Source organism: Osmerus mordax, chromosome 28 (assembly GCF_038355195.1).
Source record: "Osmerus mordax isolate fOsmMor3 chromosome 28, fOsmMor3.pri, whole genome shotgun sequence".
NCBI classification, from domain to species: domain Eukaryota; kingdom Metazoa; phylum Chordata; class Actinopteri; order Osmeriformes; family Osmeridae; genus Osmerus; species Osmerus mordax.
Window position 1 is genome coordinate 6,139,879 of NC_090077.1, and position 25,939 is coordinate 6,165,817.

Here is a 25,939-nt window from a genome sequence, read left to right on the forward strand (position 1 = left end):
CAATTCTGGACAAGGTCATTTCCTGCATATCATCCCCTCACTCTCTTCCCGCCTTTCCTGGCTCTCTGTCACTATCATAATAAATAAAACAAAGAATGACGTCAAAAAAGCCCCTCACTAAAGCCCCGCCCCCACAGGAACACTCGCCTGGGGTCCCATCTCCGACCCATCCCTCTTTATATCCATGACATGACCACCTGATCTTGGACCAGCTGCTGGGCTCACTTAACACCCCATCTTCCACTCTCTCCCTCTTCCAAGAAAACAGACAGAGATGGAGGGAGCGGTGGGGGGGAGGCGGAGAGAAAACAAGCCACGCAAAAAGAGAGCTGAACAACTAGTGGGCTTAACATCAAAGTAATGGATGAGTTACAACGGGATCGATGCGGAAGTGAGCAAATCCAACCGCCCCCACCAGCTGAGTGTTGTTCTTCTGGGGGGGGGGGCAGCACGTGGAGGCCCCCCGTGCCCAGAGTGACAGTTAACAATAGTTGGCCTCGAGCAGAGACGGCTGTTAGCGCCGATTCCTGGGTCATCAGCTAACAGTGGTGGAGACGCTCTTAATTGTCAGCACAACAGCCGTCTCGCACACACGTCGCACGACTCCGTGTGCGCGAGTTCTCAAGTGCGTGCGTGCGCGTGCTCGAGACGAGAGGAACTGAGGAGAGAGGAGGAGGACACGGAGGGAGGCACGAGCGTGTGGGGGAGGGGGAGGAACGCCGACGAGGGGGAGGGAGAGCGGAGGAGAGTGGATGGAGGGAAAAAGGATGCATGGAGGATGGAGGAGGGTGGTGGTGGAGGGGTGGGGGGGGAAAGGGAGGCCCATAGACTGATGCGGTTGCATTACTAGGACATGTAGAGGACAGCAAGAGGAGAACGGGAGAGATAAGAAACAAATGAGCGTCACCGACAGGCGTGTAACGATTTAAACGTGCGCCTGGTTTGTCAGCGGTGCGTTTGTGTTTGTGGGACAAAGTCGTCGATGTCAGTCAATTCTTCTCTGGATTGCCTTGAGGGAGGGGCCTTGATTTAACAGTGATCTGGAGTGGCAGGATAGCTAATCCTAATGCCTGACTTCAACCCTCACACATACAACACAAAAGGGAGCCTTCACAGGAATACACAGTCGGGGCCTGGCTTGACGCTGATCCAGAACGACAGGGTTACTGATCCTAACGCCTGGAATAGCTGTTTGTGTCCTCCCACTCACAATACGTACACACATCTTCATAAAGACGCGCATCCTCATGCCCGCCTTCATAAATACACGCACACAGCCGTCCTTATAAACAAACACCCTGGCCTGCTTTTTCTCCTGCCCACCCTTTCGCGGACACCGTACAACGGACACCGCGTCCAATTAGGGACCACGTTACAGGTGTGCCGTGCGCCGGGCGTGGGCATTGGTGTTGTCAGATTGAGCGCCTTGCCTGATTAGTTTGGAGGTCCAGAGCGTGTTGTGTCTCCGGTGTCTACAGTGGAGCAATTTACAGTCATTTGAGTGCGCGTGTGTGTGACTTAATAGCGATTCTGGCCGCACCTATCTCGTCAACTCGTCCCTCGAGCGAGACAGGTGACGCGTGCGCACGCATGCAGGCAGAGGCGCTGCACCAACACCCTGTGGAGCCGGCTGCATCCCCGAGTCAACTTAAATTACACACGGATCCTTGCAGCTTTCACGAGATTGACGTATCGAGTGAGGGGGGGGGGGGGGGGGCGGGGGGGGATGTTGGGAGGTACCACATCCTCACTGCAGCAGGATTGTGTCCTGAGTCCTTCATGAACTCGAAAGTGAGGCTGTACTAACCGAAACTATCTGTGAAACAGTGACTCCACAGGGCCTGAGGACATGTCAGCCTCAATGAAAAGACTTAGAAGGGGTTTGAGTGTACGATATTCTGTCCGTTTTCTTGTTTCTTAGCTTTCCAACAAGTCGTAAAATCTTTGTAGGAGGCGATAGTGGGGGTGAAGTGTGCTCCTGTGAGCATAGTCCAACACGGCTTTGTCTTTTACAGACAACTCCTCAGAGCTGGGTAAGGAAGATGGTGCATTCCGTCGGATCTCTTCACAGGAAAGAAGTGTGTGCACGACGGCAGATTCTGTCAGTACCTCCAGCACGATGAATATTTATTAACAACAAAGCCACATCCTAGCTGAGGAAAAGAGAACCAAAGGCTGTGCCTGTTGTGTGTGTGTGTGTGTGTGTGTGTGTGTGTGGAGCGGGTGAACAAAGAATAGACACCGGCTCATTATTTCTGCTCTGATTATATAAAGTAATTTCCTGTCACTACACATGCAATTAATCACTCGAAGTAAGGCTGAAGATGCATGTGCGAGCCTGAACAACGCAAGTAGATGGTTAATGTACAGAAGGCACAGGTTAATAGACTGCTAATCTATAATCCTTATGGTAACACTGGTCTTCCCTGGTCCCACACACCAGGGCTCAGTGATTTCCACTGATTAAAAAAGCCTTCTATATCCAGGGAGGATATTCCAAATTGGTATTCCATACCTGGCCACATCTATTGGTCTCCTAGGTCACAAAGACCTGCATGAGCATCACTGAAGGGTCACAGATATGCAATTATTTTTTTGCGAAGTTGACGTCACGCTGAATTCTGGGTAAATTGCAACATTGTTTTGTTTGGCCGGCATTTTCTAAGGTTGTCCCACATCCTCGATGTGTATCGAGGCATGCATGCATATTCATACATTCTACAGATGCACCTTGTTAAACCTACGGTATTGGTGTATTGAATGTCTTATCGAATTGAATGCCCTTTCTTAGGCATTGTGGCAGGCAATGATGCAGACATATGGTTTATTGATTGCCTACAAGTCTTTCTACATGCTATATAATCTACTATGGCGTGAACAGGGTTCATAGTTGGAAATTAATTGGAAATATATGGGAATTAACAGGAATATAGGGGAATAAACTGGAAATTGGAAAAATTGCTGGTTAGCCTTTAAAAGGGAACTTAAATTTAATTGAAAAAAAAAACATCTTGCACCATAAACTTGGTCAAAACAACCAGATTTAATGCAAGTAAGTTTATTTTATTCAATATTCATGCTTTTTGTTTACTCACAAGTAAATCAAAGTCCAACATAATATTTTTTACATTTGTATTGGTTGCAGGTAGATGCATGTCGGCTTAAAACCAACCAAACTAAATGTTTATATTTATGTTTGCATATGATAGTTTGTTTAAACTACCCCAAATTTCCCATTAAGTTTCCAACTTGGAATATTTCCAAAATCCCCAGTTTAACTTCCCATGGAAAGTTTCCGGAAATTTACCAGCCATTTTCCGCCCCTCTGCAACTCTCGTTGTAAATAAACAATACTTGGATGTGACAAAGTTTATTTGTTGATACAGATAAATTATCAACGCGGCCAATTATATCATGGCGGGTAATGTCATAGATCTTTAAAATGTGCTGGTCGAGACTACTGATGCTCCATTAAGACCGAGCTAATTCACTGCTGAACCTCTGATATGCTGTGTGATCAATCATTCAGACTGCTTCTTGCCACTAAAGAGGCATTTTGTACAACTCCCTGGTCTGCATACTGCTTCATGTGTGCAGCCATATCAAAGATGGAACAAATGTGAGATACTGCATCAACCTACATAATGCATGCACTCAGAAAACATCTTACAATTTCCATACGTATAATCCTATCAAATCAGCAGAAAATGATGCTGGTCTTGCTTGTGCTTTTTGTAATTACCGTCAACCCATGTTGAAGGCATGAACCACAATTCTGCTTGTCTTGATAAACCATTATATACCATTCGCCTGACTGACATCGCACTGAGGATGAAGGAATGAAATAACCAGTAAGTGCCACAAGTGTTGCAAATGCATGAATTCACTCACCAAGGAAGGTTAATACATGGGACCCTATAAGCACGGATACTTTAACAGGACAAAATGCCAATAAGAGGGCTTTTGCTCCTTCGCTCACTGCCTAAATGCTCTACTCTTATCCTCAGGACCTCAATGTGTTTGAAACAAATAATGTTTTGCGCCGAGGTGTGAAAAAGAAATAAGTCTGTGGGCTCCATTTCAAACGCAGCACATGTCCACTGAGAAAGCCCCCCCCCACCCCCCCCACCCCCCGAGAGTTTGCTGAATCACAATCATTCTCGTTCACACAGAACTGATCTCCCTCCCTTTGTGCACACACGTACACACAGGTGCAGCTGTGCATTCTCCACCAATTAGTTGCGTCGATTTTGACTAATGATGCAACACTGCATGAATAATAAACAATCCTTTGAATATGCAAAAGTCATAGAGAGAAGCACACTAACATAATTGCGGAGTGCCCTGACTACCACAAATGCTACAGCTAATACCCTTTACCAGGGCTTCTTAGGAGATGCATATTGTCACCCATCACTAGAATCACATGTTCCCAGATAAGGATTGGAGGGGAGCCCTAACCTACTCAACCTTCTTGCCAGTTTACAGTCACAACATGTTTGGAGCAAGTGCTCTGATTGCTGTGTTATTTAATCAAGGCGGGAGCTTATTTGTAGCACATAGATCCAAAGATGCCTTTTACCTGACCGTTGCCTTTGAATAATTCAGTACAGTAGCATTCGGTAGGCTACAAGTTAAAGTGAGACAATGATGGCTTTGCTCAGAAAGAGCTTGCCCTGCACTATATTATAGACAACTACATATAGTAAAAGCTTGAATGGTAACAGCTCACACCCTTAACTAACACATGGCCTCAAGTCGGGTAAACGCACACAGTATTGAACTATTTTTGACTACATTTAGTCATTTAGCAGACGCTCTTATCCAGAGCGACTTACAGGAAGTACAGGGACATTCCCCCGAGGCAAGCAGGGTGAAGTGCCTTGCCCAAGGACACAACGTCAGTTGGCATGACCGGGAATCGAACTGGCAACCTTCGGATTACTAGCCCGACTCTCTCACCGCTCAGCCACCTGACTCCCTAGTTCAACATCCACCCACTTGGAGTGTATAAGGGAGACCACTTAATGCTGCCCTTCAACTCCACAAGTATTGACCGTTCTGAAAGTGAAACAGGAAAGTTATTGGTTTTCTTTTTTTCCCCCTCTCTTTAATGGTTCTCGTTGCAATAGTCTGTCCACCCTCCCAGTCTCGCTCCAGATCTCCATCATTCTCTTAGGTCATCAGTCTCCCTTGATTCTTTCGTTTCCATTTTTGCCCCCCCCCCCCCCCCCCCCCCCCCCCCCCCCCCCCGCAGCCAGGTTTCTCTCCTCTCCTCATTAAAACGTGGGTGCTGATCCTGTTCCCCTTTGGGGGGGAAGATTCTGTGTGTGCTGCTCGGGGGAAGGGGGGTGGTAGGAGCGCGGGATGGACAGAGTTAAGCAGACAGCAGGGAGAGAGAGACTAAAGGCTCTCCAACCTGAGGGCCATCGTGGACAACATCTCTCATCCTCCATCAGACACCCTGGTCACAGGCAAAGAAGCAGCTTCAAAACAGACTGATAAAACGGCACCCAACCGAGGGCTTCCAGAAGTGCTTCTTACCGGCCGATATCGGCCTCTTCAATGCCTTCTCTGACTGTCTGGATGTTAGAGACTAGAGCTAGCTAGGAGTGCGCAAGGGCCATACAGACAATTTGACCACAACAAACATGACGCACAGCAGTGCTTTACAGCCTCTTAGCATTGTTGCACTAAGGATGCTAAGGACCACCAGTACTTATACTCTTTACATTTGGATGCTGCCTTATACTATGTTGCCTTTGATGTTGCCATCATTTTGAATGCTTTGTTGCATATTTTGTTGCCCCTGCTGTTGTACCAGTGCCATGACCCTGTGGGGATCAAGCGTTTCTTTCCACTCTGAATACCAGAAACAAAATCATGTCCTCATTCATAGCTGGCTTAAAAGGCTACATTACAGTTTAAGGGAATTAAGTCACAGTTCCTTCCTAGTCATTGTGACATGCTCTGGTTTGTGGTATGCTTCTGGAGAAGAACATTTGGTCAACTACAAGTCGCCCTCAGTACAGTGACAATTGGGGTAAACTGATTTGTAGCTAGAAGGCACCCAATGTGTGCCTATGTGCATGAGTGAATGTGTATATGACTACCTGCAGCACCATCTTAGTGATTACATGCAAAACCACTGGAAATTCCATGAAGTGATCGAGGCGATCTTTTCCAGATCTATGTCCCATCCTCTGTAAAATGCTGGGAAGCAGACAAAACTGTATGTCTATCTCCTGCTGAGTTTGGTGTGATTAAACATAGACTGACCCAGAATGTTATCACCACCTCCATCCTATCTGGATGAATAAGAGAAATGAGGGGAGTTCAGTACCAAAAGATACAGAAACCAACAAGCCTGAACTTTACAGAACGAGAAGACGACATCTGCATTTTCTATCAAAAGAAGGACTGACTTGCACCACTCACGGTTCGGCCCTGTGTCAATCATTACAAGTGGCCTTTTATTATTAATGTCTATCAGGGCAGATAGACAGGTAGAGGAATGCCCCATGTACTGACTGAGCGCAATGGCAGGCACCTGGCATCTGATGAATTGCATGTGAGGGGTTGGGAGAGCAGGAAGAGAGCAAAAGCCACACTCTTTCTTCTTTGATAACCCCCCCACCCCCCAGCCCCCCCCCCCCCCTCCCGACCCACCCAGGTGTCTCACAATTCCCTGTGGCTGCCGCAACTTCTGAGAAGAGACGTGGCATCTCTGTGCAGGTCGTCTTGGCCGCGCACGTGTGTATTCTGTAGCCCCCTCGCTCCCTTCAACCCTGGGCTCCTGTGGAGCTTCTGATAAGTGTCTTCTGGATGCCTGGGAGAGATGCAGAGGGAGTCCGTCCCATGTCATGACAGAGTCCCGTGTGTGTGTCTCCCCTGGGGATCAACAGTTGAGAGACTGTTTAAAGGGATGGGCAGTGCATATGAACTCACATGCCCGCACGAGTTCTGGGAATGTCCTGTACAACGCAATTCTCAAATCCTCCAAAATGAATTGGGGGGTGGGGGGGGGGGGGGGGGGGGGGGGAATATAATTCTATCTAGTTGAACACCCAGACTTCCCACACAGCGTTATCGATGAGGTAAACAGAGAGCATCTGCAGAGGCATCGATAAGACCTTCCCAAACTTTCCCGCCTTCCCCCGAGGCTTCAGAAGCACGGCTAGGGCTGAGATTTGGCGTACGAGGAAGCGGGTCTGTGTGTCTTTCTGTCCACAGCTGGTTTGTGAGAGTGAAAGGCGTCTGACGGTTGCAGGGGACCCAGCCAAGTCGAGTTCAGACCACGGATGGGGCACTGTCTTGAGACTGGTTATAGGGACAGTACACTGGTTGGGAGCTTAAGGAAAGTAGTTGTCTGGTCAATTAGTAGTTCAGCAACAGGATATTGTTTGAACAGGAACCACTTTGAGAAAAACTATTCTTGTATTCTCTCAACTTCATACACAATTCCAGACTGGCCACGAGGAGGAGGAGGAGGGCTTGCGCCTGGATACAGCTTTTTTCGCTGATGAGCTCCAGGATGGGTTATTTGCATTGAGATTTAAGTAGCAAGGACAAGGGCAGTGAACCAACTTCAAGAAATGCATACATCTCAGACAGAAAACTCATTTTGAATGAATAAATCAGCATGCGATTGGAAAGTAAAAGCAAAGCCATACGCTGTGTTGCATTGCCCTGAAGAGGCCAACAGTATCAACCTCGGTCAGAAAAATCCATGGTTAGCCTTCGCTAATTGATCTCTTCAGTTGACACGAACCGAGAAGAAGTCTGAAAATCTCATATACGTCCCCTTGCTGGGGAGACATCAGAGAGAAGTCGCAGTGTGTCGCCAGCGACATCATTAGAGTTCAAACGCTGCGTGCCGCGTGAAGCAGCACCCCCACGCTATCATCCATAACCCCGCGTCTCCAACCACCATCAACAAACAAGATGGCCGTCGGGGCTCCGAAGCCACTGAGAGGAGGGAGAGGGACCCTGAGGAGACTGAAGAGGTCTTTAAAAAGTTGCGGACGAGTGTTGGGAAGAGAACTCGGTCATTAGTGCGAGATACGAGGCACAAGAGCGCAACCGTTAAAAGTATCTAGTCCAATATATTCTCTACACAGAACACGGACGGATTCACAGCTCCAGGGTGCACAGAGATGTAAGCAGAAAGACAGTATTAGGAGGAGAATTAGCTGATATGAACGGATTAGTCTCCATGATCCTTCAGCTTTACAGAGAGCTGCCTTATCGACTCGACTCCCTGGTGAGAACCAGGTTAGGGCTAGGCTCGCTGCTTTAACGGTCGGCTGAAATGAAGTGAGAATCCCCTTCCTCCAGTTCAGAGATGCCTGCTGTGACCATGTGGCTGTGGTGGTAGTTCGAGTTAGCTGTGAGAAGGTTCCGGAAAAAGCCAGAGTTCAATGAAAAAGCAAGCAAGCATGAACAAGGAGAGCTTCGAGGTACTAGGTTCAGGAGAGCTATGATTAACCCTGGCCTGGTCCACTCTGCAGCTAAAACAAGATCTAATCTGCTAGCACTACAAACCTACATCCTAATATTACATTTGCTGCTCCAATTAAGCAGCACTGAGAAAGTCAGTCAACACACACACACACACCTGCCAGCTATTGAGGCCCATGAGACTGTCACCACTGATTGTAAAAGTATGCCCAGGAAACTGGGATCAAATTATTGACCCAAGCCAAGTAACCATAAATATACACATAAAAAAATGTCTAAACGTAAGCTCCTTGAGGATTCTGCTGTGTTTAATTCTAAACATATGTATATGCATTTATGAGGGTTGGTTAGGAAGACACTGCCTGTTTTAATGTTTCTAGGAAAAGACTAGGGAAGCACACTTTGATATTGTTTGCTAATTTGTTCTGACCAGCAACAGCACCTCGGAGATTCATAATCCTCGCTCATTAAAACTTTATGATTTTCCCCACAGGCTTTGCATGCAAAGGAATGTCATATTATCTTGCCAGTATGCTAAATGCCATGTGTGTGCCTCAACAAATCACAATTACGTTCTGGAAATGCCAGATGAAAGGAAAACAGGGGAAAAAAGATCTGTCTTTCATGTGTAAATAAAGTCACTGGGGAAAAAGAAAGTGTTACAGCGAAAGATAAAGATTAGGATGAAATATCAAACGGAAAACATGAAGAGTGGTAAAGTGGGAATCATAATGACCCATCTCTATAATTACCGCCAAGGGAATGCAAATTGAAAGATAGATGTTGAAAATAAATAAATAGAAACTTGCAAAAAGATCTCGGAGCCTGTCAGGAAGACCATCTCCGAATATGCTTTATGAGGTGTCGTTTGTTTTAAGATGACCTGCATGTTTCTGATGAACTGTGAACTAAGAAGAGGGCAGCAATGACAGAAATAAGGAAAGATAGAAAGAAAGACAACAAAAAAAAAGAACGAAAAGCTAAATATTGTCTTTGAAATATAACCAGAGGGCCAGTCCGGGATGTCATCAAAGGGATATGTCAGCGGGCACAGACAGTTAGTGATGGGGGCAAGAGGGGCAGGAAGTCTGACAAGGCCAGACAGAGAGGCTAAAGGCTAATCTCACAATGTTAACAAGTACTCAGCCTAGGAGGCATTGAGACAGGGAGTTAGGAGGCTGAGCAGCCCAGTGAAATGCAGACATTGGACCACTGAGGGAGGCTCCGGATCAAAAAGTGCCTGGCGCGCGCACACACACACACACACACACACACACACACACACACACACAGAGTAAAAATGCTCCGAAGAGTTTCCCCTCCCTGACTTGTTTTGACCTTCAACCAAGTCTATCCTAAGCTAACCTGCCATGGTAGTTGGATTTACAGTGGGTTCCAGGTTTGACAAGCCTGAGCTGTTATTTACAGTGTGGCATTCATTCTACACGCGTGCAGATCATGGGCACTTTCCACTATTATGCCTTTCGTAAAGGCCCTCTGGAGGTACCAACAGGCCTGATTTTGTTTTGTTTATCCCTTTCATCAATCCTTCCATCAATCCATCCTTTCTGGCACTCATCCATCCTTACTTCTACCCATCTATCCTTCCCTCAATCCAGGCTTTTGAGCTCAGCGGCAAACCCTGGTCATGTTCAGAGGGTTTAGTGATCCTGTTGGTATTGTTTGCACACCCCTAGTGCTGCTTCTGGAGTCTTCTGAGAGTTGTGATGGCTCCAAGCTCTAAGATTCAACTGCCTACCAATCAGTCAAGCAGCTTCACTCAACCAGCACATGCTGACTCAGCAGACCTTGAGGCCATGATACAGGATAACTCCCCCTCCCCCCTGTCTCCCTCTCTCTCTCTCCCTCCCTCTTTCTCTCTCCATCTGTCTCTCCCTCTCAATCCCTCCTTGGTCATCAAGAAGCAAAAGCTAGGAGATGATGTAGAGACAGAGATGGAGTAAGAGGAAGAACTGTGTGTGTGTGTGTATAAGCTCACCAAACAGAGCTGACATGTTCAGGAAAATTCTCAGCAGTTCGGGGGTGACGGACGGACTGTTCTCCAAGGTCACCAACCTGGAGGGAAGGTCGTAGGGTGAGTCGGGGGGTGACAGATAGGGGGAGAGGAATGAAGTGGGAAGGAAGAGAAGACGGGTTGAGAGGGCAAGAAAGGTGACATATCCGTCAGAGACACATCCAAAAGGGCAGATTCAATAGGAATACTAAGTTGCCAATACATTTGTTCTGAAGACATCATTGAATTTTGTATTCATTTTATTGCTACCTATATTGCACCTGTAGAAAGGGAAGGGGTGTGTATAGAGGGACATAGCAAGAAAGAAATGACTGGGGGATAGAGGGCGAAAAGAAGAGAGACAGACTGAATCACAAATGACTCAGTAAAGGAAGTAAACAAGTACTTAGGTCACGACTGTCTGTCAGCCAGGATAAAGTATCATAGCCCGGAGAGAGCACACTCCACAGATAGAGATAATACAGAGAGAGAGCGAGAGAGTACGTAAGTGTGTGTGAGAGGGAGTGAGCGAGACTAGAGGGCTGAGGAATGAAAGGTCATGGTGGTTTACTTGAGCATATTAAATTTGTTATTTTACTGTGGAAAACCGAGTGTGTGTGTGTGTGATCTTAATCCCAGGTAGCAGATGGTGAATGATTACAGGAGTGTGGTTTGATGAAAGGTCTACTTATCTCCTGTGGGATATATGACTAAACATCTTATTAAAAAAGCAACAGGCTCAGAGGCAACATGTAGGCTACTGAGATTTAGTAAGCTATGTGTGGGGATGCGTGTCCAGCTTAAGCCCATTACCTATAGCTTATTGGGGAGGTACCAAGGCATTTTAAGAGAGAGCGAAAGGACAGAGGAAAGACAGAGCGAGAAAAAGAGACAGGGGGGGGGGGGGGAGCAGATGGGAGAAAGAGGAGAACAATTCGAAGACGGCGAGAAACCCGGTCGAAAGAGAAACGGCAGAGAAGCCGAGCTGTGGGAAAAGGGAACGCGAGGTGAGAGAGTGGGCGAGTTAAAAGACAGTCAGCTTCGCTTCCAGTCTGCCGGAGCGAGCGAGAGACGAGTGAGAGGCTGAGCGGGAAAGACGATGACGGTTACTGAGAGGGAGAGCAACAGAAGGAGAAACGGAGGGAGTCAGACAATAGGGAGGTTGAGCACAGGAAGCGCCTGATAAACACCGGTCTGGAGGAGGGCGACACTGGCTGTTAGCATCAGAGGGGGCTCTGGCACACGTTGGAAGCCTTTCAAACACTGCGTGCGTAAGAACGCACAGCGGTATGTGTGAACATGCGTGCGTGAGAGTGTGTGTGTACAGTGGAGGTACCAGAGCTCCAGTCCATCCTCCAGCAGATAGACGTGGGGGGGTTGGGACACGTCTGTGCTCAGCTGGATCACAGGAAGCAGGAATGGATACAGGTTTTTGCTCTCCGCCCCCAGGCCCTGCAGTCACAAAAACAGACGGGGCGTTTTGAAGACGAAAGTGATCCTCCTCGCACCCTGTCAATTAGGAAGCTTAACCGACAGCTGTCAACAAGTCAGGGTAGACGGAAGGCAATTGAGCCTGCTGCCGCAACCTCTCAAACCTGCTTCGTTCTGCTCAACCCCCCCCCCCCCCCCCCCCCTCCTCCTCCCTCTACCTGTTTAACTCTGTTCGAGAAACAATCCCTAGGCTCTGCCTGACAAGTGAAATCCTCACACCTCTCTCACTGTCTTTTTCTGGTTACCTCCTCCTCACTTCATCAAAATCCTCCCTCCAGAGCTACTTCTCAACTCCAACTTTATCCTAGAACACCCCCTCTCTTTTATACTGAATCACCACACTCTCAATCCCATCATTAGTTCCCATGTACCTGTAGTATGTCTTCAGTATTTCTTTGGAACTACTTTTTTTTATTTATTTTTTAATGTTTTATAGAAGCCATTATTGCTTTATTGTGCATGTGTGTATCAGACAAACCATAGTCCAGACATTGTTTCCTTATGTAGACTGTGAATGGAGTGACAGTTCCCAGGGAACTCAATCATGTGGAACCAGAAAGACCCAAACCAGATCCATGTTGCTTGGCCCTCAGTCCACTTAAGAGAAAACTTGTGAGCTCTCTCTCACTCTCATACAGACAGTGTCGAGCACCTGGACAAAGTTTGTGCCTGGCATTTTCAGATGAAACACACAATTGTCTTCTTTTAATCGCTATTTTAAGGGTACTTTCAAAGTTAGCTTAAACTTCTCGGGTTGTCTCGGGTCACTTCGAAAGTGCGCATATGCAGTGCCAGTTTTAACTACTCTTCTTTAGGTTTGTGACTGGTGGACAAAAAGTGGATCTCAAAAAAGTGAAAACAAAGTTCTAAAAATATAGATATATACAGTGCATCCGGAAAGTGAACATAACAGAAGAAAGAAAACATAACATTTTGTTATGTTATTCCAAAATGGGTTCAATTCATTTTTTCACTCAGAATTCAACACACAATACCCCATAATGAAAAGTGAAACCAATATGTTTTTATATTTTTTATAGATAAAAAAAAAGAAGCAAAAATTACATCTCGAGGATGATAAGTGGAAACAGGATGCACCTGAGCTCAATTTTGAGTGTCATGGAAAAGGCTGTGAATACTTATGTACCTGTGATTTCCTTTTTTATAAGATTTCAGGAAAAATCAATTTAATCGATTTTGGAATACGGCTGTAAAAAAAAGTGAAGCGCTGTGAATACTTTTAGGATGCACTGTATATATCCAGAAACTTCAGTCTTCAGTACAGTGGGTGAGATTAAAACAAAACTTTCAAAAAATTGAAATGGTGATTTTATTTATTTATTGTTGATCGAAACTATTAACTGAATGAGTAAACCCTGACAGCTAATGCTATACAACAACGATTGATATAGACTGCATCATCATTCTGCAGCATTTTGTTTTCATTTTCCACCTCACATTTGGTAGCCTAAGGTTCTCATTTTGACATGCTGTCTACCCTAGGTTTTGACTGAACAGTTGGGTTGATAAAGACGTCCTCTTTCTTTCCCAATAACTTACTTCACTGACCAACAGGCACAGTTTTGTGTTGTGATAAAAACCATTTGATTTGTTATTTTTTTCCATGCACTTTCATAAAACCCATACCCATCCCGACCAAAGCTTTGGACTGCATTCCCGTACTTGACCCGACCCTGGTAAGCCCATTGTTCCAACACTACCCCTTTGTAAAAGAAGAACTTGACAAAAAGAGTTGTAACCTATTGTCAATGCTGCACCATATATGTAGCTTGTTGCAATGTTCAATTTTTTGAGATTTGTTTATTGGAACCTGCCATTTGATTGCATGTAGTGTTGTCAAACAAACCAAGCCGTGCGGAAGGGCAAAACATTTGTACCAAAAAGCAAACACTTATTCCAGCACTCAGATTGTGCTGGAATACCTTCTGGGCCGGGCGGGCAACATAGCCCAGGCTGTGGGTCTTGCCAAGTCGGAGCACCATGGCTACACAGCTAACCCATAATAGAACTGGAATCCAAAGTCTTAATGGGGAAATAAATGGTTTTGGTGGCAGTCCATATGCGCTTGTGTCTGTGTCCACACCGCAAAAGGTGCCAGTAAATAGACAGACTGGTTTGTATTGTTTATTCATCTATTTCTTGGACAGTTCTGTCGTGTGGACACAGACACAGAATTTGTGCCTTCTCCAGAAACACACACATTTGCACACGCACGCACATAAACACACACACCCCCAAAGAGATGGTAGCCAGCCATTTAAAGCCCCTGCTATTAAACAGTTTGCTGCCTGCCTTCTAGAGTGGAGGGGCATGTGTGTGTGTGTTATTTAGGGCTGCACGATTATGGCCAAAATGATAATCACTATAATTTTTTCCAATATTGAGATCACGATTATTTGTTGATTTTAACCAATAATGTTGTGGTCAAACAGGCTAATTATAACTGCTTTTACATATATTGTGCAACATTCCTGCTAATGTACAAATATGTGCATAAAAATAAATAGGTACTCTTATTCACCAAAATTCAGTGCATCTCCTTTAGGAATAAAAATAAATGAATAAATAAAGCAATAAAGAAAATGTAGCAAAACTTCAAGAGGGCACTATTTTCCATTTTCCATTGTGTAAATATATTTTAGGAAGCAAAAAACAAAAAATACGTTGATACTATGACCTGAAAGAAGCATTTTAAATATCGCTCGATCAAGCGAATTTGATCGTGGGAAGCCAAAATCGTGATTGTGATAAAAATGTGATTATTTGTGCAGCCCTAGTGTTACTGTACCTGGACCAGGTGGACAAGTGTTGTGAGTATGGCACACCGGAGCATGTTGTGTTCCTCTGACTGCTTCCAGAGCAGGGGGAGGTATTGGACTAGACACCCCACATATGGCTTGATCTGAAAAACACACACACACACAAACCAGCACTTTTAGGAAATTACTGAACCCACGTAGATTTGTAAACCAGCCCTGCATTTTAGGGAAAAAGCTTGCATTGGAAAAGGTCATGATTTAGTTAGGATCTAAATGACAGCTCTGATAGTAAAACAGGAACATTATATCCAAGATACAGCTTATATTCTGGGGAAAAAAATGGTCTTCAAGGATGCACTCCGTAGCCATAGAAACAGGGATGTGTACATACGTCAGGTAAAGAAAAATAGGGCTCTGTCCCGAAATGGCTCTTCACACGACCCATTAAGTATTTACACAGTATAATTCAGCCATACCCAATTAGCACGACCCTGGCCTATCATCCCTTCTCGTCTACAATCCACAGATCTGAATGGAGAAGTCGTTCTGAGCCCCCTCTATGCTCTCTGGAAACATGTCTGGACACATGTCCTGTCTCTCGCTCTGGAGAGAACACTGGGATTGATGTAATTAAACTGCCACACTTATTTATTTTACTGTCCTCCTCCGGAACTTGTGCCCATCACACCATTTTTGGAGCCGGCCAAGAAAAAGAAAAGAGAGAACTCAGATCGTCCGTTTCGTCTTTATAAAAAAATATACCCAAATATCTCTTTAAAAGGTGTTTATGGGAGATGAGAGAAAACCAATTCAATATAACGGGCCATTTGCAAACAGAGAAGGGAGAAGGGGAGCTGGAGAGAACATCAAATGACATCCAACGTCATCTTTCAACAAGTTCTGTTGACGGTTAGCATTACTCACTGCCCTATCCTCTCCAGACTGACGGCAGGTGGTAGAGAAAGCCTTTACGCTCCCATTGAGAAGCCACGCAAGCCAGAAAACTTTCATGTTCACGCCGTCCCTTTTCCAATAGAACCTTTCCATCTTGATTACCGAATGGCAACGGATGGCAGAGACGTCGTGTCGAAAGGCCATTGAAGAACTCCATTTCACACCAGCACAGACGTGGATTGTAAGGAGTTAAAGGATGAAGAAGACTGGGATCCCAGAGGACAGACTGGGATGTGGAATGACTGGAGCCACATCAGAGGAGACTGTAGAGAGCAACAGGAGCCATAACAGGAGGGAAAGCGGGAGTTCAACTGAGGACAAGCACACAATAATGACGTCGGAAAGTCAGGCAAGTCCGACAGGAGGAATTCCTGCATGGGCTCCATTATATTCTGGAACTGAAAAATGATTGCAATCTTGCAGGAGAGATGGTTATTTCTCTCTGAGGCTAGAAAGGGGAGCGTGAGGGACGTTTGGTATATGAGTTTTATAATGGCTGCCTATTGGCCAGAGGCTTCACCCGAGGGCGAATGGGATGGATGCGGTTCTCCTGACCTTTTTCGCGTTGCAGTTCTTCACTCAGCCACTGCAGCATCGTCAAAAATACATTATGGGCGCCTCTCGTCCGAGTGTCACAACTGGCTCTAGACCATGACAAAAGGTAGTCAAGGCGAGGGGGTTTCAAAAATGTATTTAGCTCGAACAGATGAGTGGCTGGAGATGAGGTGTTTCCATTTGTGTGTGTGTGTGAGTGAGGCATAAGGGTGTCGGTGTGATGAAGGGTGGAGCAAACAAATCCAATGTCCCAAAATCATTCCCAGCAGCCACACTGAACAAGTCTGGTGTAGGGGAGCTTCAGAGAGTGGGCTCTCAAAAAGGTGGTCTATAGTGGTCTATAAGAGCGTCCAAGGTAGGTGTAGGCAATCGGCATAACCTAAAAACTTGAAACAACCTTTGTTTCCATTCCCATGGAAAGTGCAAAAGTAGATACAACTCGACACAGTACCAAGCCCTAATCAACATGTGACGACAGGTCAACTCTGACCTGCAAATGCTATGACCACTGAACCACAGTGGAGACTAGACCTCTAAATCCTTGGTTCTTAACAGCCTGAACCCTGAACCCAGACTCCTCACCTGGATGCTGACCCTTTCGATGACACAGGAGATGACATGGAGCACTTGCATCTTAGTGTCACACTCTGTCACCTGCTGCAGCAGCTGAAACAGCAGGCCAAATATGGACTCCAAGTACTAGAGGAGGGAGGGAGATAATTGTTACCAGACACTGAAGGACAAACTTAAAAACAATTCAATGAATTTGGATCTCATTAATACAGTAATATACTGTATACACTTTGTGGCACCCCTGCACTTCTTAAAAAAAACATTTATTACAGAAAAAAGAATTGTTGAACGTGAAACATATGAACATACATCAAAAATGTAGATGTGTGGCGGCCTGCGGAAACCCGTTTGATGTCGCTAAACTTCATTGTAATGTACAAACAGTATATGATTACTTATGAAAAACAGTTCATTTCAACGGTTTTTGGACAAGCAAGATCTTCAAGCCATGTCAAATCGAATTATGAAACAGAGTGGAATCTTTTAATGCAGTTTTCTCCCTTACCACTTTTTGACACAGGTCAACTTTAAAATGATGTAACTTCAGTTGTGATGAAGATATCTGAGTGATTTTAACAGATTTGTATTCAAGAGACTTTGTAGTTTCCAAATATGTATAATACACAGAAAGCCACATTTTCACGATGTAAAGGGTTTCCGCAGGCTGCCACACATATACTGGTGCTCAGATTTATAAATTTTTGTAGTGAAACAAAAATAAAGCAGAGGGGTATAGCTCAGAGGTCAGAGCACTAGCATAACAAGAGGTCGCAGGTTCAAATCCCTGTACTGTACGTAATTTATTTAAAAAACCTAATGAAATTACATCAAATTCAAAATTTGAATACATTTTATGCAAATATTGATCAATCTTAGCTCATCCCAAAATTACATCAAATTGTCCACAATATTATTGGACCACTATGAAATGATCATAATAAGTTTGACTCAAGAAAATGACTTTGCTCCTTCAGCATGTGTACCCTACAAAACCAGAAAGGATTATAGGCAAGCATGGAATATCTCAAAGGCTAACAAGCCTTGTTAATGTACATATTTTCACCACACACAGTAGTGCTAGCAGAAAGGCAAACTGTGTAAGGTAAATCGCACAGTACTGAAACTCCCTGGATGGAGCTGAAAGAGGACAAATTTATCAAAGATTACTGCAACAATTGTTTGAATCGTGGAGAGAAAACGTTTGGCAAAACACATCAGAACTAGGGATGGGCATGAGTATTCTTAAAGTTGAACTTTTGTATCTAATTTGAAGATCCGAAAGACAATGACCAAAACACATTTCAAAAAGCAGCAAAAAAAACCGGAACAGAAAAGCTGAGGCCAGCAAAGAGGTCGTATCTAAATCTCATTAAAAAGCTGTGATGGGATCTGGTATCGGGTCGGGAAAGGCATCCATCAAATCAAGTAAAAATGTAGTTTGGATGAGAGGGCTTCCATTTCTACAATAATATTTGAGAAAATCGTGTAATTCTTTGAAAGAAAAGTGCAACTAGAACGTGTAGACAGAAATACTCACAGGCAGGAACTGTTCTGTCCTGAACTCAAAGTCGTCGACAGGTGATTGTGAGTTAAGGAAGACAGACTTGGGGAGAATATTAAATGGAGGACATCTTGAGGAGGAACTCTCAACTGCAATATTGCTTCAGTAAACCTTCAGAAATGGCAGCTGTCTTTAGACAAGCATAGATAGGTGATAAGGCCATGATCCGCGTTCAATAATTTCATATGAAAATAACACAAAAAGAGTATCTGACGATCAGTCAAAGGTATATTTGACGGGCATGTGAAGGATATTGAGTTTCAGAGTGGAGGCCGTCTCAATCCGCACCTGCAGAGTCAACAACAGTAGAGAAAATATCCGTTAGTATCCTTTAAATTGATATTCAATTGAGCTCCCTAATCATTGAAATGCCTGGTGAACAATTTCTATAGAGTTTATGATTACTTATGGGATTAATACTCTGACATTAACCACACAAGTCAGCGTTTTTGTGACAAGAGAGAAAGAAAAATGAGTCATTAGAGCTAGCATTGACAAGCAGCTTCAAATATAACAGTTGGAACTGAGCCAAATATACACTCCTAAGAAAAGCTCAGAACTTAGTACGTCGTATGTGAATGTGTACATGGGCTTTCTTGTGACAGCACAGCATTCTATGTTCATTGTTTGCGTGCGTAAGAGTAAGTTAGCCCAAGCTAAAAGACCCAGTGGCTAAGTAGTGAAGAGTTCTTCCTGTAATTTGTGTGTTTTTACACTGCCAGAGTGATGGAGCACGTGTCATCTACTGACATCAAATGGGTAGAGCGAGGGAGAATGGGGAGAGGAAAACGAATGGGTCCAGAAGCAGGAATCTGTCATGGTCGGACGGAAACACAATGTTGAAGAACAGCCCTGGACTGGAGGAGAGGTGGGTGAGTGCTTGTGTTTCAACGGCAGGTAATTCTGACCCCCCGCCCCCCCTCACCCAACGCCCCCAAACCAGGATTCTTTTTTTTTTTTTTTTTAACACAGGGCTAATCCTTTACTCCTTTACTCTCCAATCTTTCTCCCTGTCAAAGTTCTTTTCTCCCCACCCTGTAAAACGCTCACACAAACAGGTACACACCCTTATGGCAAACAGATGTGAGAAAAACAAAATATAAACCGACGTGTTTGCTCCTGTACAGTTTGAACTATTCACTGAATAAATAGCACTTTCCTTGACAACATGCCGGCTGTGAAATGTGCAGTGGCTGTGGTTTCAGGGGCCAGTAAGTAAACATAATGACAGTGAACATGGCTGACCTCTGCTGCGATAACATTTTCCTCCTCTTCTCATCTCCCTGTCTGTCGCCCTTCTCTCAGCCCCTCTATCACTGTCTATGTTCTCTGTGAACACACTTGAGCGCACACAGAATTTCACATGCCTTTGCGCGCAGAAAATTGTGGAGCTACCAAGTCTGTCACTAGGCTGTCAGCCTTCCCTGCTGTGTCTCTAACTAAAGATCGTTTTCTCTTCACCTGGGTATCGAACCATGAATTCATCCGAGATGGGGCCTTTACAATTCCCAAAGCCTCCATACCTTCATCTCGGCTGTAAGGTTTTTGTAATCTTTTGTTGTGTTTGCGGTTAGGTTAAGAGCATCAATCTCACAAATGACATGACTAAAGTATACATTGTCAGATGTCACAAGTAATTTATTGTCAGATGCACAGAACAACACAAGGTCAGACTGGGCACTGAAATTCTTAGGACAAGACAACGCAAAGCAACCTGGCATAACATGACATATAATAAGTACACAGAACATAGATTACATCTACGCTAAATAAGTAAACCTCCTAAATATACAGATAATATATAATATTCTATACAATATACTAAACCTCTAATACACATAATAACCTATACTAACCTTATAAACCTATTCTAGCCTAAGACGAGCGAGGTGAAATGTGAAAGCCGATGAAGCCTCATGTCACACATGGCACACATGACAGGGTGAGCGGGGGGGGGGGGGGGGGGGGGGTGACCTAACTGGGCCAAAAAGGGCAATAAAGCAGCACTGTAAAGCAGAAAGATGGCTTAACTGGATTTCTTTCTGTTTTTATATGTTCTGCCGTCACTCTAGCCCCCTGCAGAGCAGATGAAGGCCTTGATTTTTATAACCGCCTCCCTCCCTGACGGGGGGGTAAACAAAGAGGGGTGGATTGGGAGGAATGGGGGGGAATGATGAGGGAGGGATGAGGGGGTGGAGTGGATGAGGATGGTGGAGCTGGCAATCACGGCGGGCAGCTGGGAGACAAGAGAACATCACAGGGAGTCGAACCTCTGTGACTCATCTCGTGAACATCACAGATTAGGCTGTGTGTTATGAGAGAGAGCGTGCTTGCGTTTGTGTGTGTGTGGACAGCGCCATTGTGTGCCAACGTATTCAATTGTGTAACGAGAGAGCCCTTGTGCACATATTTCTATCTTTCAAGATGTTCCGATATTAACCAATTAACCAAGGAGTAAACCACCAACATTAGCATAAGACGTGCCTCTCTTTCCCTCCTTCCGAGCTCGCATTGGCAGCAGAGTTCAACTCCAGTGACCTACCACAGAGAGAGCTAGCTGGGATTTTGTCTGTAATCGCTAACTCATGACTGGAACGCCGGCCAAGTTCTGGCTCTGATATATAGGGTCATTTTCATCCCCTGAACATTGAAGCCTTTAATAAATGATGCCATTTGTTCTGTGACCAATCCCCTTTGGGGAAGTCCCTAATTGGGCAAGCCAAGAGGCGATCTATAAGGTCAAAGGAAGAGGACCTTCAAAGGCTGACCATAAAAAAATCCACGAGACAAAAAGGTCAATGCAGAGCACAATGTTTGTCTGCGTGAACATAGTTCTGTTGAAAGAAATGTTACATTATGCTTGGATTCCATCTCCTTCCCATGTATGCGACCAAACTTGCACATAAAAGCACAGTTTCTCGTCCGCACACACGGACGAGAAACTGGACCAAAATCAATCTCACGGCAAACCTCACTGCTCACAATATAATGCTATGAATAGCTAGTGTTAATACTGTATATTTCACTATTTTACACTTTCCCTGTGTAATTAAATAACCTACTAATTCTAGTCAAACAAACATATGGAGAGGAGTTGATGCCACAGAACTGCCCAGTCATGACTTCTACACCTTTAGAGTAAGTTAAATTGTCTTTCCTAATCACTTTGTGGTGGATCTTCTGGCAGTAGGTCTGTAAAGACTTGAGAGAGGCAGGTGTTAGTTGCTTACCAAGCACTTCCTAAAGACAAACAACTGTCCATGAAGACATTTTCATAGAAGTACAGTGTTTTTGTTTGTTTTTTAAACCTTGTTTAAACCTGCTTTGGTCCTGCTCCTGGGAAGAGGAGAGAGGTCATGTTTGGAGTCAGGTATTGCCTAGACAACACAGGATTTGCCATTTGAACTGTCAAAGGTCTGGACAAGGCCAATTACACAGTACTGGCTGGCCATATTCTCCAGATAGTTTGACCTGAAGGATAACCTCAGTAAATACTTTTAGACAATTCCTCCCTTGAGTGTATGTTGTGTGCACATTTGATTTTGTGCAGTGTGTGTGTGTGTGTGTGCGTGCGTGTGTGTGCGAGAGACTCACCACCAGGTCAGGGTCCTGCATAAGACTGAGTATGGCCTCGTACAGCAGGGGTCGGAGGTCAGACTTAAACTTGACAGAGATCCACTGACCTATCAGCCAGATGACCCGCCGCCGTATCAGCTTGTATCTGCACGACAGAGTAGGGGGGAGAGGAAGACAGGACAGGGGGGGGAGATAAACAGATTAATATTAGATGGTGTGTGTGTGTGACAGAGACACAGAGACAGAGAGAGACAGAGAGAGAGAGAGAGAGAGAGGGGGGGGGGGGGGTAGCACGGCAGGAGGCAAGGTGAAAAAGGCATTTCGTAATTCATTCCAAAAAGGGTAAGAGGCTAACAAATAGTAACAACAAATAGAGAACTACTGTAAATCTGTGTGTGTGTGTGTCAGTGCTCCTACATAAGTGAATAGAGGAAGGCTCCTTTAATACAGGACATTAAGAACAGGACTCCAACGGAGCTGTAATGTAAGCGTGTGGGTCAATACTGTCCACCATTCACACAAAAATATAAAACTCTAAATACTTTGAGGAAACGCCTTTCCGGAATCAGCCACAAAACACACCGTTTCGAAGGAGTGTCGTGTCCACAAGCTGATAAAACCGTTCAGCGTTTAAGTCACTGGCAGTGGGGATCATGTACGTCCTAGATTGATGCCATAACTGACATCACAGTCAATTCCAGCCATGAGAGGAGTCAACATTGCTAGTCATCCAGAGAAAGGGAGAGGATGGAGAATGTGGACCCATCTCCCTGGTGCCAGCAGCAGATAGGGGCCCAGACCGTGCTAAGGTGACGCGCCGGTGAGGGGCACACATCACAGAGCTCAGGTCGGTATCAAGCCCAGATGCCCAACCTCCCAGTTCCCCACCTGGTGCTCCCACAGAGGACGCCCAGTACCAGACATCAGCTGGGACACACCGGATGGGAACACCCAGGGAGAGAAGCCGCGGCCTGGACAGACGTCCTAACTCCTGAGGTGGGGCGAATGAGAGGCTGGGCTCGTGCCGTCTCCTGGGGGTATGCCTGGCCTGCACAGGGAGGTAACAGGCCGTTTATGACCGGAGAGCTGGGCCAGCGAAGGTCCTTGTCCACGCCACAGAGGGGAGGGGGGGGGGGGAGGGAGTTGCCCGATCCATCACTGGACAGACACGGCTCGACAGGTAAGCACTGTAGTCAGGCAAACACACACACACACAGAGGAGCCAAGCAATCCCTGACAGAGAGAGGGCACTTTCTCAGGATCCAACCCCCGGAGAAAACGGGTCCGCAGTCGCTTCCTGGGAGCGTGTGGTCGTGCGCGCGTGTGTGTATCGCTTCCATCTGAGTCCGGGAGACGGTTTCCACTCTTATCCTTAAGCGCTTGTTTCCTCTCTGCGGAGACTAATCAGCTGAGACAGATGTTGTGCTTATAGGGCCAGAGGGCACGGGGGGGGGGGGGGTGGGTTGACGAGAAGTCAATCAGCGTCACGCACCCAGGGAACGGCATCCCTTTTAATGGGGAGAGCGCCGCGAAGCCGGAGGCCGAGCTGGAGGTGTCCGTCACACTCGGTAGCGTGGCTGGTCTGACAGGCCCATTAATATTTAGCCGGGCTTGGCTGCTGTGAGTGAGGAGCCAGACAGGTAATCATTGGCAGGGCTCACCTTCAATCACTCACCCCCAGACAAGGGGCCGGGCGTGGGCTCGGAGCCCAAGGGGGGAAGGCAGGAGGATGCCAAGTGGACTAGGAAACCGGGAGTTCGTATACAAGGGGGGCCTGACCCTGGCCTGTTGCCCTATCTCCTCTCCACGTCGGAAAATAATCTGCATTGCCACCGTTTCGCCCCCCCCCCCCCCCCCCCTGCTCCCTCCCTTTCCTTCCCCCTCTCTCTTTCCTCGCCTCCCTCGCTTCCCTCCCTCCCCCTCTCTCATAAACTTGACAGTAACAGTCATTGCCTGGCCCCCCCCGCGCCCCGTCGTCCCCTCCCCTCAGTCGTGACAGACGAGTCTCCCTCCTGCTGACGTCCGACTCCCACCAGCACTCCCGGTGTATGCTCCAGCTCCTACTCCCATCAGCGCTCGCTTGGAAGTGCTCTCCTTTTCTCTCTCTCTCTCAGAACACACACACACACCCCTATTATCTCACATACAGTATTTGCGCACGCACGCACCCACACGCACACACACACACTAACTAAGAGCGCAAGGTGTGGAAGGGCTGAGGATAGACGGGTCGAGTATCTGGGGGAGGTCTGTGGATGGCTTGGAGCCATCAGGGAGTGGAGGCTAGTCTGGGTCACCGGAAGTCAGACGGGCCTGAGTCCCGCCAGCCCAGAGCAACTCAGTCTGGGGAACGTCGAATACACGGCTCTCCCATCTCCTGTCATGTCACCCCGTCCTCGAGATGTCACAGTTGGGCAGGAAGGTAGGCAGACGGACAGACGCACTCTGGAACATTCCTTGGTTTTCTAACCCAAAAGAGCAGAAATCGGGTCAACCGTCTTCCCTTTTCATTTTACACTCAAGTAATCCTATGCCTGAGTCCCTCACCAGCCACACACACACACACACACATCCTCCCTCTCTCCTCTCATTCTCCCGAGGAGAGCAGGTGGGTCCACGTGTCGTTAAGAGCACGCTGGGCTGTCTCCTCTTCCCTCCTCTCTCCCCCCACCCCTCTTCTCTCTCTCCTCCCATCCACCAGCCTCTCACTCTCTCCCATTACCTCAACTCTCTGTTTTCCCTTTTTCAACCCCCCTCCCTCCACGGCGACAGCAGGTGGCCACATGTGGTGGTCTTTACGAGGACGTAATCTCCCCGCCCCCCCAGACCCCTCCTGACAGACCCGGAGGGCCGGCTCGTGCGGGTGGGTGACAAACAGGTGTGGAGGGGATGCGAAGAGAGGGATGGGAGAGGAGGATGGAGCGACAGACATGCTCGGATGGATGGATCCAAGGCTAACGGTTGCTAAAGCCTACAAGAAGGTCGTCTTGGTCGGTGTGTGTGTGTCTGTGTATGTGTGTGTCTCTGCACGTGCGACTGCAGAGCTGCTGCTGAGTGCTTTATCTCTCTCTCTCTCTCTCACAAACACACACACCTAAACACATCTGGATGTGCGTGTGGTGAGTAGGGAAGTAGCCGCAATGACATGGCTTCTTTACAACCACAAAACACAAAGAAAAAGATGTACACACATGCAGGTGCATGCACATAGAAAATGAAACACACACACACGCACACACACTGTAGCGGGGTGTGGATGTTGGATGTTAAGAATAAAAGATATTAGATTTATAATAAAGTATCAATTTAATGGGCACTACCTTAATATTAATTATTATAATAGACATTATTATGGCAAATCAAGGAAACATATTTAATGTGTTAGAATCAGCATTCTGAAGGAATGACCTCTTTTCTAAGAGTAGTGCAGATCGTAACAATGGTGAACACACACACGCACACATTTCAAATGAAAATGTACAAAGATTGTGTGAAATATATGAAATCAAATAAACATGTTAGAATATGGATTTGAGACATGAGATATGGCATAGGTGGACTCGAAGATTGATTGTGACCTTGGAGTTTTTTTAGAGTGCAGTGTCTGAGGTCAGAAGGCGATTGGTCAAAGAGGAAAGTCGGGTCATCCCATCTCCCCCTCATCCATTCACTTAGAGTGAACTGGTCTGAAGCTTGTCCACATTGTCGTTCTGGACATCTTTGTACAGTTACAAAATATAGTCGAGTGATTGTTTTAGAAGTGTGGCTTCATGTGGATAAATACCAAGGATGACTTGGTCATCTTGCAGGAATGAGGAGAAGTTACTAAAACCACCATAAAAGCAGACAACAAAGAAAAAGACGGTTGCGATCATCACACCAATCCCCTCATAGTCCTACACTTTACACTCTTGTGATAAAGGTGATGCGTTGAAGGAATTAAGTCCTATAGTTCTGTTCACTGCATTGAAAGGG

At 46.0% G+C, this 25,939-nt stretch overlaps 1 protein-coding gene across 2 annotated transcripts in view; it reads right to left on the minus strand.

Moving 5' to 3' along the window:
- The window catches only part of ipo11 (importin 11), a 69,111-nt gene that overhangs the window by 13,786 nt on the left and 29,386 nt on the right, over window positions 1-25,939 (minus strand). For both annotated transcript variants that reach the window (XM_067231426.1, XM_067231427.1), the window contains exons 16-22: window positions 21,983-22,109; window positions 18,643-18,676; window positions 18,365-18,405; window positions 16,837-16,953; window positions 14,775-14,888; window positions 11,811-11,926; window positions 10,460-10,536 (exon numbers count right to left, since the gene is read on the minus strand). In XM_067231426.1, the coding sequence (XP_067087527.1) occupies window positions 10,460-10,536; window positions 11,811-11,926; window positions 14,775-14,888; window positions 16,837-16,953; window positions 18,365-18,405; window positions 18,643-18,676; window positions 21,983-22,109 (626 nt within the window). The remainder of the gene's footprint in view (window positions 1-10,459; window positions 10,537-11,810; window positions 11,927-14,774; window positions 14,889-16,836; window positions 16,954-18,364; window positions 18,406-18,642; window positions 18,677-21,982; window positions 22,110-25,939) is intronic.